Source organism: Pelophylax lessonae (assembly GCF_965119305.1).
Source record: "Pelophylax lessonae genome assembly, chromosome: 7".
In the NCBI taxonomy this organism is placed as follows: domain Eukaryota; kingdom Metazoa; phylum Chordata; class Amphibia; order Anura; family Ranidae; genus Pelophylax; species Pelophylax lessonae.
The window spans coordinates 190,816,677-190,832,427 of NC_138774.1; the positions used below are offsets into that span (position 1 = coordinate 190,816,677).

The 15,751-nt window shown below is 41.5% G+C and overlaps 1 protein-coding gene across 2 annotated transcripts in view; it reads left to right on the top strand.

The window, feature by feature from the left end:
• The first annotated feature begins 510 nt into the window (after window positions 1-510).
• KCNT1 (potassium sodium-activated channel subfamily T member 1) overlaps window positions 511-15,751 on the top strand; it is a 659,112-nt gene continuing 643,871 nt past the window's right edge. For both annotated transcript variants that reach the window (XM_082263648.1, XM_082263649.1), the window contains exon 1: window positions 511-895. In XM_082263648.1, the coding sequence (XP_082119774.1) occupies window positions 735-895 (161 nt within the window). In that variant the 5' untranslated portion in view covers window positions 511-734. The remainder of the gene's footprint in view (window positions 896-15,751) is intronic.

Consider the following 15,751-nt stretch of genomic DNA (forward strand, 5'->3'; position numbering starts at 1 on the left):
TAAATGCATTATAACAAAAGTGTGTGACTGTGTGGCGATGCTATAGAGTGTAAGCTCCTATGATGTAGTGACTAACGTAGATGGCTCAGTGTTTTCTGTACTGTACAGTGATGCAGAACATATCAGTGCTATATAAATTAATACAATTAAAGAAAAATACCATCCCACCAGGCAGAAACCAGTATATGCAGTTCTGGACTGGCCAGGAGGTGGTGCAACAGGACTGGTGAAAATATTAAGACCACGGTGAGAAGTGGGCAATCAATTCTCAGCAAGAGAGAAAAAAAAGAGAAAGCAAGAAATAGCACACAACGTAACAAAAGAAGAAAAAGTGTAATTCAGAAAGCATCGTCAATGGATAAAAGAAACATTGAAGAAGGAAGGGAGAGCCTTTATGTCTTTTGAAGGGTCTTCCACTTAATTTTACATTAAGTCCCCAAACCTCCTTGCTGGATATATGTAGACATATTAGCTGTACATGTCAGGCAGGTGATGCTGGAAGGCTGATGTGGGCTTCTCTTCCATTTCCTGGAGCCTGGAATTATTAAAGTGAAGCAGACTGCCTCAGTCCATTTGCAGGACATGAGAGGAGGGGACACTCCACTGGCTTCACTGCTGCCCTCATCACCAGAATCAAGGGGGACAAGTTAGAGCCAAGACTCAAACATTTTCTAATTTTGCGATAGAAAACTTGATGCTGGGTCCCTATCCACCAGCTGGAAGTCTCTGCTGGGATGCCATTTGCGGATAAAGAAAGAAGCCTTCAGGGGATTTACAAATCTACCGTCCACCATCAGCACCAGCATCACCCAGGGGACAAGAGGATGTGTAGCGAGTGCTATACAAACCAGACCTTCGTCTACGATGATGGCAGCACCCAGAAATACACTTCCAGGTAAATTATCTCTGTTTTTGTCCTCAGCAGGGAAGAGGTTAAAGATTGGGTTTTCAAATTCATTTTTATCTGCTTACCAAACTGACCAAAAAGACAAACAAACCTGTTTGGAAAGCCTGTATTTTTAGGAGTTGGCTTTACCTATAAGGGGGTGTTGCTTTAATTCCAAATTTAATTCCAGATGGTTGTCTTGTCTGAAGGCAAAATTATACCAGTAAATGATACCAGCAAAAATTTAGGGTCGATCCAAGTGAAATGCTTTTTTTTTTAGGTTAAACAAAAAAAAAAAACTGCCACAAAAGAAATATGAAATCTGCCATTGTTGACCTCCCCTGAAAATGCTAGTTTTATGGCTGTCTTGTTGACCCCTGCACTTTAGTATTTTGAGTCAGAGCAAGTATACAAGATCAGGACTTTCCTATTTTTTAACTTGTCCCAGGTTAGTAACTCAGGAAAAGCTGAAGCTAGAGAGAACAACAGCCAGTCAACAAGAATATTCAGGAAGATGACCTGACATTGTTCATTGACCTGAAGGGCCATTGACCTGACATTGGCAACCTCAATATATTTTTGATGACAGATAAACTTGAAATCTCAGGACTATCTTTTAAAGATGGTAATTTTGTAAGTAAAACAGACTTCTATTATATAAATAAAATGGTGAAATGTCATTTCAAACTTTGTGCACAGAAACATTGAAATTATTCCCAGTCCTTAAAGAATGTATATTTATTTTCCATGGAAGTTGGAACCCCCATACGTTATGCAGGTAATAAGGTTGTATAAAGTTTCAGGTTCATCAGGTCCAGCCAATAACATCTCTGGACCAGAGGAGACAAAACATTCGTTATCTTAGTGATTGTGGACAATATTACCTCACAAGGAAAAAACATTAAACTGGATTGAAAAATTCAATTACCTGGATCAAAATATTCCTTTATTATTCTTCAGTAATTATACTTATTGATATGAATCATTGTAAGCAAATATTCCAGCACTTTATTGTCCATTAGACCTTTTCCATTAGTACTTCCTGTTCTTACTGTGAAGAACCTCTTCCTTTATATGTAATAGATGTTCCCTACTTTCTCACACAATATTACAAATTATTAAACGTGACATTTGTAAAAAAAGGTCTAATATGTTCTCCAACCACTTCCCACATAACAAAAACTGTGCATTCAGCTTGAAAATAATAATATTACAGTTCTGCATAGAAAATCATATTCAACATGTTGCTGTACTTTATCGCAACTAGACAATATAGATGTTTTAAGCCTTCACTGCGGTGAAATCTTATTAAACAATGAGCTCTCCTAAGGGGAAAAGGCATAGTTAATATACTGGAGAGCTATATTGGCACAAAAACAAGTATGCAACTTTAGTGCTACATATGACAAAACTGAAGCCACATATATTAAGTGAACATTGAAACCACCATGAATGGGACATTGTAAAAAAAATTGGTTTATGACAAATTGGTTTGTTAATGGGGTGCAGATGTAGACTCCTCAAAGTTAGCCAGGAAATTAGAGATTTTCATAGGTAAGCAAACTGCCTAGATGGAGTTCTCAATGGCAAGAACAAGGGAAGGCCCTACAGCTCTCTTGCGTGTTCCTAATACAAAAAAAAAAAAATACTCTCTTTGCTCAGAGAGACAGCAATAACCAAACACCAATTCTGTCATGTTGAAGGAAGAGTAGTAAGTCACATGCCCTCCCATACCCAGAAGTACGGGTTTGTACCATGACTATACTGGGTAATCGGAGCAGCAGGTAACCAGTGGGTATAAGTAATGTGGAGGGCATCATTAACCACTTAAGCCCCGGAAGATTTTACCCCCTTCCTGACCAGGGCCTATTTTGCGATTCGGCACTGCGTGACTTTAACGGACAATTGCGCGGCCGTGCGACGCTGTACCTAAACGAAATTTATGTATTTTTTTCCCCCACAAACAGGGCTTTCTTTTGTTGGTATTTGATCACCTGTGCAATTTTTTGATCATGGGCTATAAACAAAAAAAGAGCGTCAATTTTGCAAAAATAACAATATTTTTCACATTTTTTTATATGAAATTCCTCAAAAAAAAAAAATGTAAAATTCAAAATTCTTTAACATTTTCAGCCAATTTGTTTTATGCTACATATGTTTGGTAAAAAAAAAAATTGCAAAAAGCGTATTTTGATTGGTTTGCGCAAAAGTTATCGCGTTTACTAACAAAGGGAAAGATTTTTGTCATTTTTGTTGTTTTTTTTTTAACGAGTAATGGTGGCGATTTGCAATTTTTTTTGCGGGACTGCGACATTGCGGCGGACAGATCGGACCCTTGACTGACATTTTTGACACTTTTGGGTTTACCAGTGACATTACTGCAGTAATCAGTGCTATACATATGCACTGTTACTGTAAAAATGACACTGGCAGTGAAGGAGTTAACTGTATTGGAGAGGGAGGGGTTAAGTGTGTCCTAGGGGCATGCTTCTAACTGTGATTGGACATGGCTACTAGTGTAAGAACAGAGATCAACGGTCCTACATAGTAGAACCGCCTGATCTCCATTCTTACACAGGGAAGAATGACAGGCAGTTGTGTTTACATCAGCCGCCTGCCTTTCTTCCGGTGTAACGGACGATCGCGAGCGCCTGGCTGACATCGGATCTGACCACCTCAGTAAATAGTCGTGCGTCGGTCGGCAAGTGGTTAAAGCCCAATTCTAGCTCAAAAAACTGAGCACATCATTATAATGTGCCACTCTTTGCAGCATTTAGGATTTGCCTCTATTGCAGTAAGAAAGGGGCGGGGGAGAAGACATGTGATGTCACCCAACTGTACAAATTTGGAAAAAAGGTATTTATAAAGTTTTTTTATATGAATGAGAAGGTGGGTGGTGCACATTAACCTTCTAAAATAAACGTAACTATCCCCCTAACACCAAACCCTAATGCTGTTTATGCATGCATTAATAAATAGTTCAAAACAATTGTTTCAATATTATAATAATATGAGCAAATTCAGTAATTATTGGTCACTTGCCACTATCATTTTAATCTAACCACTCTTTTCAGATTGAATGAAAGATTCAAGCAGTTGGATGGGCTTAAATTTGAATATGGAGCAATCAGACAATGATAACGACTTCTGATTTTGTTTTCTTCTTCTCATAAACTTTTGACATTGAAAGTGTTGTGATTGATACAGGCGAAGTAGCATTGGAAGAATTCTAGAGGTCTGATCAATTAATATGACTGGATCAATCGATTAATTATATACTGATATGTCTATGGCAATCAATAGATAACCCCTGCTGTTGTATACTTACCTTTTTCCGAGACAGGAGCAGTAGTGAAAAAGATAACAGCTCCAAGCCAAATCTAAAAGTGCTGATATCCTAGAGCTAAAGATGAATAATCTGCAGCAGATGGGGTCTACAACTGTACAATCTGTTAGGCACATTTTTGACCTGCAAGCTGTTCTTTACTGACATAAAATCATGTTTCTTAGAGTAAATTAATTTGGAAATGTAGACAACTCAATGGGAATGATGAGTCCTCTGACACCATGATGTCACATTGGAGGTGTGTCCTTGTTCCATCCAAAAAGCAGATATTGATGTGTGGAGTGTGCCATAACAGCCATCTACATCAGTCCAGATTGTCATGCCTGTGCACTGGCCTGTTAGAAAAAAAAAGTGTTTAATGGACACAATGTTCCTTGTCAGGTAAAAACATATACTAGCATGTTACATTTGCTTTACTGTTGTTGGGCAGCAGCACTGTGGAATATAAGTGCAAGTTCCCCTGGTGCAAAGACTGATGTAAATGAATTAGTGTTCTCTATACTGGACTTAAAAATATGTCAGAGCTAAATAATGTATATAATGTATGTCCATGGTGGTGGAGTTAGAGCGTAAGCTCCTCTGGTGCAGAGAATTATGTGAATAAGTCAGTGTTCTCTGTACAGCACTGTGGAATATGTCTGAGTCATATACATGTATAATAATAATAGTGTGTGACTGTGGTGGGACATTAGAATCATAGGCATTGCTAGACCCTGACATTTTGGTCACTAGACCTAGGTCTCTAGTCAAGTGTCCCGGGTGTCAGATGTGCAGCCACTACTTCCTAAGGTGGATAGGTGCACTTAGGGCTCTTGTCTAGGTGAGCATACAATAGCTGAAAAGGGAAAAATGTTGTGTAACATTGTGTAGACATCCTTGTGTATTGTACCTCTAGTACAGGGGCAGACTGGCAACTTTCAGCCCAGGGGGCAAGTACAAAAAGCAGAGTCCATGATGCAGCGACTCAGCCCCCCTCCCGCTCTCCCTCTTCCCGTCCTCCTCCTGACCCCCATTCCAGGCTGAAGCCCTGCTCCAGGTACCCTCTACTCACCGGCTGAATCCGGGTTCCCAACCTGGCCAGCAGAGAGCTCCTAGTGGGGCATGGAACCGGCCTCTGCTCAGACAGTTTACACCATCCATGCTGGGGGGAGGCCTGTACTCTGTCATTGTCTTCATCCCGCACTCAGTAGGTCAGCGGTGGGGACTTTTTACTTCTCTTCACCAGGAATCCTTTAGGCGTGTCTGTGGCAGAAGTGGTGCAGCCTTTTTACAGGACATCAAAACGGCCCAAGGGGCAATTGCCCCCCTGGCCCAGTCCTCCCCTGCTCTAGTAATTGGTAGAAAGTGTATTAGTAACATCCAGTTTGACACCAAAAGGCCAAACAGCAAAGGATGAAGAAGATGGGATACTGTTGAAAAAAAAAGGAAGAAAGAGAAAAGAGAAGAAAAATAGAAGAAATAGGGTAAAATAAAAAAACTATGTATGAGCCCTGCTCATTGGGGCACTCAATTTTAGGAAATGCTCCAATGTGCCCCTTTTTTTTTTTTTTTTTTTTAACTCTAGCAATGCTTCTGATCAGAATGTAAGCTCCTCCGCTGCAGCGACTGATGTAATTTGTTTGGTGTTTTCAGTACAGTTCTCTGAAATATTCAGAGCTTTATAAATGAATTATCACAAAAATGTTTGACTGTGGTCGAGAGGAGACATTAGATTTTCAATTTTCACTCAGCTCTAATGCAAAGGTCTTATAAATATAATATAAATAGTAATAATGGTAGAGATAACCCTGCAGTCATTCTAAAGGCTGCCCTATAACATTACGTTAGGCAACCTGGTCTTTAATGGCTCTCTCTAACCTGTTGTCAGACTGGTCCAGTAAGGACTACTCTTGTGGTGTGGCACAATGCCAGGGCTAAATACCATTCTCCTCTGATCGTTTCTTCCCATACACCCTTGTGGGGTAATCCCACCCTATCTCATCTACGTAGTATCCCTGATCCGAGGCTGTGGGCGGAGGAGTATTTGGCCTGAAGTACATTATGTTGGACGGGGGACTAATGGGATTTTCCAACCTCAAAGCTAAATAAAACTTTTCAAATTTGTCTTCTTATAGTTTTATATCTCATATGTTTGGAATATACGCTTCTTATTGCCCTCTCCAAAAAGGTTTTGTATAATTGCTGAGATGGTCTATACCTGTATCTTCTATGTTGTGTATTGTATGCTGCATTGCTTGTATCTGAATACAGTAATCTTTCCCTAAACAAACTATTTCTACTTGTAAAACCTTAGGATTGCAAACATAATTTGTACCGGAAAAATGCTTGTAATCCAAAGCACTCTTATATCAAAGCAAATTTCCCCATAGGAAATAATGGAAACTCAGATGATTCCTTCCACAACCATTTATTCATATCATAAGTACTTCAGTTTATAGTCCATATAAAAAGATTATAGCAATGTGATAGGATGTGTAACCATAAAATGTCCATCCACAAATGGCGCCTCCACAAGGGGATTAGAAGCAAAATCCAGCAGGAGCTACAGAGTATAAAAGAGAAGAGAGGAGCCTCGAAGTGTAGCAATATGGTTACATTTAATGAAGGTTCAACATTTAGTAACTCACATGGTTGATGATTAACCACTTTAGGACTGGAAGGTTTTACCCCCTTAATGACCAGGCACTTTTTATGTGATTCGGCACTGTGTTACTGTAACTAAAAATTGCACAATTGTGCGACGCTGTACCAAAATAAAATTGATGTCCTTTTTTTTTACCACAAATAGAGCTTTCTTTTGACGGTAATTGATCACCTTTGTGTTTTTTTTTTTTTAATCATTATTAGTGGACACAAACATTCCGTCATACATAAAAAACATAAATTCCATCTTAAAGCCAAAATTCTCCCCAAACAATGCACATATTCCACCAACTCCCAGTTCCAGTCTCCCCTCCTCCTAGCACAAATTTTTGCCCCCCCCCCCCAATCCCACCCCCAGCTCAAATCCAACCTTAATCCCCCCTCCTAGCACACATCCCCTTTCTTCTCAAACATTCTATCCTAGCATAAATCTTCTCCCCCAAATCCCTCTCAATCCCTCCTATTAGCTCAAATTACCCTGCCCCCTCCTGGCACAAAATCCCACTAATCTCTCCTCCATCCCCTCTAAATTACCATTCCCAGCACAAATTCTTCCTCCCTACCCAAATCCCCCCCAGCACTAATCCCCCACCCCCTCCTAGCTCAAACATCCCCTCTAATGGTCCAAACCCCCCCCCAAACCCTCCTTCTAGCACATATCACCCCCCCCCCATTTATCCTTCCATAACACACTCCCCCCCCCCAATCCCTCTTTCTAGCACATATTCCCCCCTTCCCAAATCCCCATTACATTTCCCAACACAGATAGTCCCCCCATCCCCCTCACCTAACTTACAGGGGGAAGCCACTAAAAGTCGGGAAGATGTGCTCTTACTGTAGATCACACAGATCACCCATTCGCCAGTGGGGAAGCTTATCTGCGGGGCCGGCGGCCTCGATTGCCGCCGGGCACCCGCGATCATACCTTTTGGAGACAGAACGTCAGCCTGCTGTTGTAAAAACAGCAGACCGTTGTTCTGTCAGCAATCAACAAAGGGCTCCTGTGTTCCTCCTATTTAGGAACACAATGTCCCTGTGTTGATTCCATAAGCCCAACCCCCCCCCCAGTTAGAAAACACCCCTAGGCATACATTTAACCCTTTGAGCACCCCTGGTGTTGACCCTGCCAGTGTCATTAGTACAGTAACAGTGCATATTTTTAGCACTGATTGCTTTAGTAATGTCACTGATCCCCCCAAAAGTGTAAAAAATGTCAGTTAGGTGACCGATCTGTACGCCACAATGTCGCAGTCCAGTTAAAAATCGCTGATTGCCGCCATTACTAGTATAAAATAAAAAATAAATAAAACTGACATAAATATTTCCCCTAGCTTGTAGACGCGATAACTTTTGCGCAGACCAATCAAAATACGCTTATTGGGATTTTGTAATGAAAAATATGTATCAGAATACAAATTGGCCTAAAATGATGAAAAAATTTGATTTTAAATGTTTTTAGGGAATGTTATTTAGCAGAAAGTAGAAATATTGTTTTTTTTTTTTTTTTTTTTTCAGAATTGTCGCTCTTTTTGTTTATAGCCCAAAAAATAAGAAATTGCAGAGGTGATCAAATACCACCAAAAGAAAGCTCTATTTGTGGCAAAAACAGGACATCAATTTTCTTTGGGTACAGCGTTGTACCACCGCGCAATTGTCAGTTAAATTAACACAGTGCCCACATTGTTGCAAAAAATGGCCTGGTTATTAAGGGGGAAAAAGGACGCCACGGCCAGCTTCCCGACCCCACTCTCTAACAACCAGCTTACACTGCGCTCTGATTGGGCAAAGCTTTGCCCAATCAGGGCACAGAGTGCACTGTTCAGCGCTCAGTGAATTGCAGGGGGTTAATCAGAGTGAACATCCTGCAAATTTGGGTGTTCGGCGAATGGCCGAACAGGCAAATGTTTGGCCCGAACATATGTTTCGGCCGAACCGTTCGCCCATCCCTACCAGGGAGTGAATTAGGAGCTATGTGGTGTCATTGGTTAGGAAGGTGCCTATTTTGGAGATGTTGCGGAGGTTGAGGCGACAAGCTATGGAAAGTGATTGGATGTGGTGCCAAAAGAAGAGTTCAGAGTCCAGGATAACACCTAGCACCCTGGCATGCGGGATGGGTTGATGGTTGTGTCATTGATCTTGACAGAGAAGTCAGGGGAAGGGGCAGGTGGGGGGAGGAAATGTCATGAGCTTGGTTTGGACAGGTTGAGTCTGAGGAAGTGGTGTGACATCCAGACCGATATGTCAGTCAGTAAATTACTGATGCATGAGGAGACTGATGTTGTGAGCTGAAGGGTAGAGAGATTGATTTGGGTGATTAGCACACTTATTTCAGATCAGTGACTCTGAAAGACTTGAATCCAGAGGATTAGCATAACAGTCTGTTAACTAGCACTTTCAGAAGCAGTGATTAGGAATAACTAGTCTCCTCTAACAATTGGTAGAAAACAGAATAGAGAAAGTGCAGATGATCGCAGGTGATTATGAACTAGATGTCCCAGCATACCCCTAATAGGGCCTCCTGCGACTTGCAGGAGGGCATCAAGTCCCCAGACTGTGTATAAAATAACCCTTTATAGCAAGCATCACTAAATGGCGGACCACAGCCGGACAGGGAGTTAATGTGAAGGGAGGGAGTGGACTCCGATGTGGTGGGATGATGTGAAGCAGGTGATGGTGATGGAAGACACTGCTGTGAAGGGGAGATTGTGATATGCAGGGAAGCTGAGAATGTAAGAACGGGCTTGTGATATGAAGAACCTGAGTCAAGCAATTCAGACCTCTGGTGGAAGAAAACTTTAATGACCAGACCTCCATGAATTTTATCTCAATAGCCATGCTCCTCCGTTCCTTCAGTCTGGCAATCTAGACTCTAAACAGCTGTTGAATCAGCGTGATTCTGTCGCAGGTCATGTGGCCAATGTCAAGCGCATCAAACAACATCCTCGTTGCCCCCTACTGGGTTGCATAATGCAGTGTAAGGAGGCCTAGCAGGATGTGGTTTTCAATGTGCCCTCGAGGGGATCACAAACTACGTAGAAATCACAAACAGTTAATGATAAGCAGAAAGTAGCTGCTGTACTCCTGGAGGGATGGGAATCAGTGCGTAGATAAAAATCAAATTGTCAGCACAAAAAAAAAAATCTCTCTAGTAACACTTTGCCAGGACCTCAAAGAGGACTAAAAATAATATGGGGGGGGGGGGGGGAACAAGGGTAAAGTGATGTTGGCAAGGCCATCTGGTGCTTAACATTGCACCAACAGAAGAATTTGTTTAGAACCTCAATCTGAACTTGTTCATTTGATTTATAAGAGTCTGAGAAAATCCTCCTGAATCCTGCAATTTGCTTAGGAAAAATGGTCCCATTTTACTTACAATTAAAAGAGTACTTAAGTCACACTCATTACATATCGCACTTGTTGTCTACCAAGGTACGTTTATAAACACCATGGTAGACAAATGAGAAAAAAAACATTCCCCTGGGTGATCTGAGTACATTGCCGGAATTTTAACAAATTTTGTTGCAGATTTCGACCTTTTGTTATTATGAAGAAAAAGCGGTTTGTCTGTGTCAATGTGCAAAGTTGCTCCAAGTCCCATTTGCTCCTGCTGCTGTCAATCAAATCCTGTGAGGAGGAAGTGGTGGGAGGCGGTGCCGAGCTGCTCTAGGTGTGTCTACAGCCCGGGTGGGGAAGGAGTCAGCAAGGGTGCTACCAAGGGTAGCGGCTTCCTATGGTGGTGCATAAAGCAGAGGAGGAGCCTAGAACATCGACAGAGAACCACAGAGAAGGCGATTTGGCCAGCTCTGTGCAAAACTATAGCACTGAGCAGGCAAGTATAACATTTATTATTTAAAAATAAAAGAGGCTTTACAATCACTTTAAGGCATCTTTAAGTGGTAATCTGAGGGAGCAAGTTCTAGGCTATATTCAGGATGCTCCAATACCTTGAAGTCCAGTTTCTGAAGCAAAGCATTTGACCAGTGTGGACGGCAGTATGTGGGTGTGTATTTTCATGCAACACCAAAACACATTTCAACAATGGGCCTTGGCTTTTGGTTCGAATTGCAAGCTTCAGCTTGTCGCATAGCATCTCACTGTAACATGTAATGTTTATTGTTAAGGCCTTCTCCAGATATTGTTCCACTATTGGCCCCTGTGAGTCCTCAAAAACTGTGAGCATCAGTTTTCCTGCAGAGGGTTGAGTTTTGAATTTCTTGACTTGCGATTTTGGATGTTTCCATTACATTTTCCAGTGTTTGCTTTCCGGTTCAAAGTGATGGGTCTTCGTTTTGTTTCCAGTGGCTATTCTTATCGAAAAGGTATGGTACTTTAAAGTGGCTATGGCGCTGCTTCTACCAATATGTATCTTGTATGCAAAAAAGTGAACGCACTAAAAAAAAAAAAAGAAATTTAATACAATCATATTATAGTATAGTATAGTATATCCAGGTCCACAGAGAGGTTGCCTCTCCTTTGTAGTATCACATATATATCTGGGAACATCAAAGACAGGCTTCCTAGCGCAACTCCGTTAAACATGGTTTATTGTAAGAAATAAAAGCATTGCACTTACATTTAGGTAAAATCACATCAATCGCTTGTAAAAAAACAGAAGTCTAGGCCGCAATGGGAAACTGGAAGTGATGCAATGACGCTGTAGCTCCGCCCTATCCGTTTTATCACATCAACGTCATATAGAAAAAAAGCCAAAAGGCAAATTGTTGGGACTTTATATGAGAGACATGACAATGACAAGGCTAGTAAGAAAAAATATAAAATTTATTGTTTGTATACATATATATCATATAATCATAGTATGCAAGATAAACATAATGTATGGTATATAAACCAAACCGGAGTGGTACAATTGATGAATGGTCCCCAAGCCAGCCTGAAAGAACCAGCATAGTAGTAGAAAATAAAAAAGAGTAATTTGAGTATAGTCATAACATCCTTACTGACGCGTTTCGTGGCCTAATATCGCCACTTCTTCAAGAGTAGGTGTATGATCCAATCTATAAACAAAACATAATACGTATAAAAGTATTTTGCATAGCATGATGGTTGAAAAAAGCTGAGAGGGGAGAGGGAGGGAGAACCCCCACAATCTCACAACTTACATGGTTGCTCCGGCAATAGCTGGCAATGACGGCGGGACGTGAACCCAAATGCCTCCCACGGGAGCTGAGGATGCAGAGGGTCAGCGGAGGAAGCGAGTTGCGCCGCACACAGGGAAGGTTTATAGATGGAAATGATAGCGGTAAAATGAGTAGTAACGTATATCTGTATCGAATGAGTAGAAAAATATGTTGTATAAAAAATACACATAGTATTACCTGTATTGTATCAGTAAAAATTAAAAAGAGATTGGAAAGAATGTAATGAGGGGAATTGGAATGGAAAAAAAAAGAAATATATGAATTATAAAAGGAGGGCACGAAAAGTGTTAATGTAAATGATGACATAAAACTATACCAGTTGGGTAGGGGATTATGTGATGTGTGGAATGACAAGGTGTAATTTGTATATTAAATGAAAGCTATAATGGTATATATAAAAATAATGTGTGGTAAGAAATAAATATATATGTATATAAAAGGACATACCTGTGAAATGGGTAAAGGAAATTGTGAATGAAATGAAAGAAAAAACTGAATGAAATTATAAAAAGTGTGTGTATGAATGAGAGAGTAGGAAAGTAAAAACCAAAGGAATGAGTACAAGGTAAGGAGAGAGGAAAAAGTAAAATTGAGGAACCCCAGATAACCAGGAATCAAAGGATGAACCAACAATGTGAATAAGCATGAGGAAGTGGTATGTGATCCAAAGAGGATAGTGAAGGTACGAGAGGTGAGGAAGTGAATACCCGGGAATGAAGTATAAGGGAGTGTGCCTTGCTTTTGCCCAGGACCGCCGATCCAATAACATCCAGCGTCACGTCGGTGCATACATATGATGGGAGGAACCACGGGAACGGCTGGCAGTGCCGACCGTCCAGTGGGCTCCCTCTTATGCACTGAGATGTAAACCAGTCGTCGGCGTGTCGGCGCCAAAAATGACGTCACACGTCGGCGCATGACGTGGCGCCGATGTGTGGTGGCCCCGCCCCCCCGAACCCCCATGGCCGAATAGCCTAGGGAGAGGGGGAGGGCATACAGCACACATCGCAGCTCCCGGGAGAGACAGGGGATCGAGCCCCAACCAGCCAGCCAGCAATGTCGGAGCATCCATGCCAAACATCAAAAGTAAATCATTAACAGTAATTGATGACATTGTATATACAACTACTACATATGTATCTGACACAATAAGGATTGTATAATTTATTTGTATAAGGATTGATGTTTTATCACATCAACGTCATCAGGACGAAACGTGTAGGGTGGAGCTACAGCGTCATTGCATCACTTTCAGTTTTGGTTTTCGTGAAAGACATTGCATCCTGGACTTCCAGTTATATTGCTTAATATTGTTGTATATACAAAGTTTTTATTTTTGAAGTACATTCACTTATTTGCACACAAGGTACATATTGGTATAAGCAGCGGCATATCCACTTTAAAATACTATACCTTTTCCTGACCCTACTTTGGTAGCTGTCACAGTGGAGGCAGCAGCTACAAACACACACACACACACACACTAATCCCTGTCCATAACGCGGATTCACCCATTTAATATCATTCTTATTAAAAAGGCTTCACCTTCGTTAGCATAGCAGCCCAGTAAACATTGACAGATGGCTAGATGATTAGGTTTGTTCTCTTCGGTGAGCTGTTTCGAGACCCATCTTGCAGAAACTTTATGAAACCCAAGTTTGTTATGCATCTCATATGCTGAACTATGAGTAAATTGCATATGATTTACAACTTTGTCAATAGTCACTCATCAGAATCATAGCACAGACTCGCTCAAGTGAATTGTCAGCAGTGGATGTGGATGGGCTTCCAGCTCCTTCTACATACTAAACACTTGTTCAACCATTTTTGAACTTCTCAATCCACTCAGACCACAAAAAAGAGATCACAGCTCGTGGTTTTTCTTTGGTGCAAACAGAGAGTGGCGTGGCCATGTTTATTGTGCAATAGCGGCAAAGGAAACTGATGAGGGTCAAAGATTTGATCAAGTAACAACAATGGCAGCAAAAGTGCAGATAACTATTGGCTTGCCCTTGCATAACTGTTTTGCTCTTTGTTCTTTTATTCCAAGTTTTAGGGCTGGTTCACACTAGTGCGATGCCAGACATCGCACTGTGACACTGGTGGTCAGTGCAAGGATTTTTGTCCCCTTTCCTGGCCGCACATTTGTGACCAATGTTTGTCAACCCCCGGCCCTCACACAGTGTAATAACCCCCTTCATCCCCCCTTTCCACACTAGTATTCCCCTCTCCCACTGTACTGGTGATCATGCTGATGTTTAATTCCCCACCCCCCATATGCAAGGTAAAAATTCTGCAGAAGTCATTTCAGTTCAGAGCACAAATACACATATTTTAGTTAAGCCATCTTCCCTCTCCTTTATTCCTCTCCTTGGGAGTACCACAGAGTTGGGACCACTTCCCTACATATATTAAGTCCATAGCATTGGGCTTCCTTCACCAAGTCACAAGACCCGCAGCCGCAGCTGAGGGCCAGGGGGAACAAAGTGTGTCCATTAGTATACCAGTGTCTTCCCAATGTCCATTCTATAGCTCTGCCCAACTGGGAACATTCCATGATGTCTTCTATTATAAGGTTTCACTGTTACTCACATTTAGAAGACTCCAGGCCTCTCAGGCCATATGCATCATGCTACAGGACCTGCAGAAGAAGGTCAGGTGTGGACATGCGGCTACAGGTGTCCTTGCAAAATCTGTGCCACTTCTCCTGGGTATTCAGCTCTGTCTAGGGCTCTTTAGATCACCTCAATACAGGATTCCATCTTTGTAGCTCTATGATGTCCTGTTCCCATATCCCATCTACACTAAAATGTATGTGGGCACTTACTCCACCCATTACATCATTAGATGGATTACCCTAATAGGGGAGCTATCACCTGCTTATAACTTTCCTCTCCCCTTACCATACCATAATGGCAACAGAGCCATCTAGTGGCAGGCAAAGTAACTGTACCTGCCATTGTACCCCCCCCCCCATTAATGGTCATTGGAAGTGTTTTTTAGGCATCCCCCCCTTCTCCCTCAGTAGCAGTGATTTTTTTTAAGCTTGCCCCCTAGTGGGGGTCAGTGGGAGTGCATTTTCTTAGAACCCATCTTAGTTTAGTGGCAGCTAAATATAACCTCTCCTCTTCACTTGCTCCCATATAGCTCTCTGTACCCTCTATCTAGCTAGGACTATATTTGTAATGCCAGGCAGAAATCACTCTGTAATGGAAAAATATCAACAGAGGGGACACAAAAAAATAAGGGTTGTAGTCCTTCTCTACTTTATACAAAACAACAAAAAAGTTTTGGCTTTGGATAGATTTTAAAATGTCGGTTCTTATTGTGAGTACATTTCCTTTCTAAATACCGGTACTCACAGACAAAACTCTGGAACAATGTGTGCCTGGCAGGTTTCCCTTCTGGACAACTTTTTTATCTAAAATCTTCAAATCTCTATGAAGGCTTCCCCACTGGTAATTGGGTCTATTCACAGCATGCACAGCCAAGCACACAGCATTTTTGACATTCTTCCACTGGCTCAAGAACCAGTCTAAAGTTTTCTTGTTAGGGTTTTTATTGAACAAGAACTTGGATAGGAATGGGAGGCATAGGATACCCGGAACTGTAGAACTTGATGACTGTTAGACTTCTAACTGCTCTGTACAAAATGCTGGCTGTATTGCATAACCTTAGGCTGTACTGTACTGTCCCTTTGCTGATTTGCACAAAGTT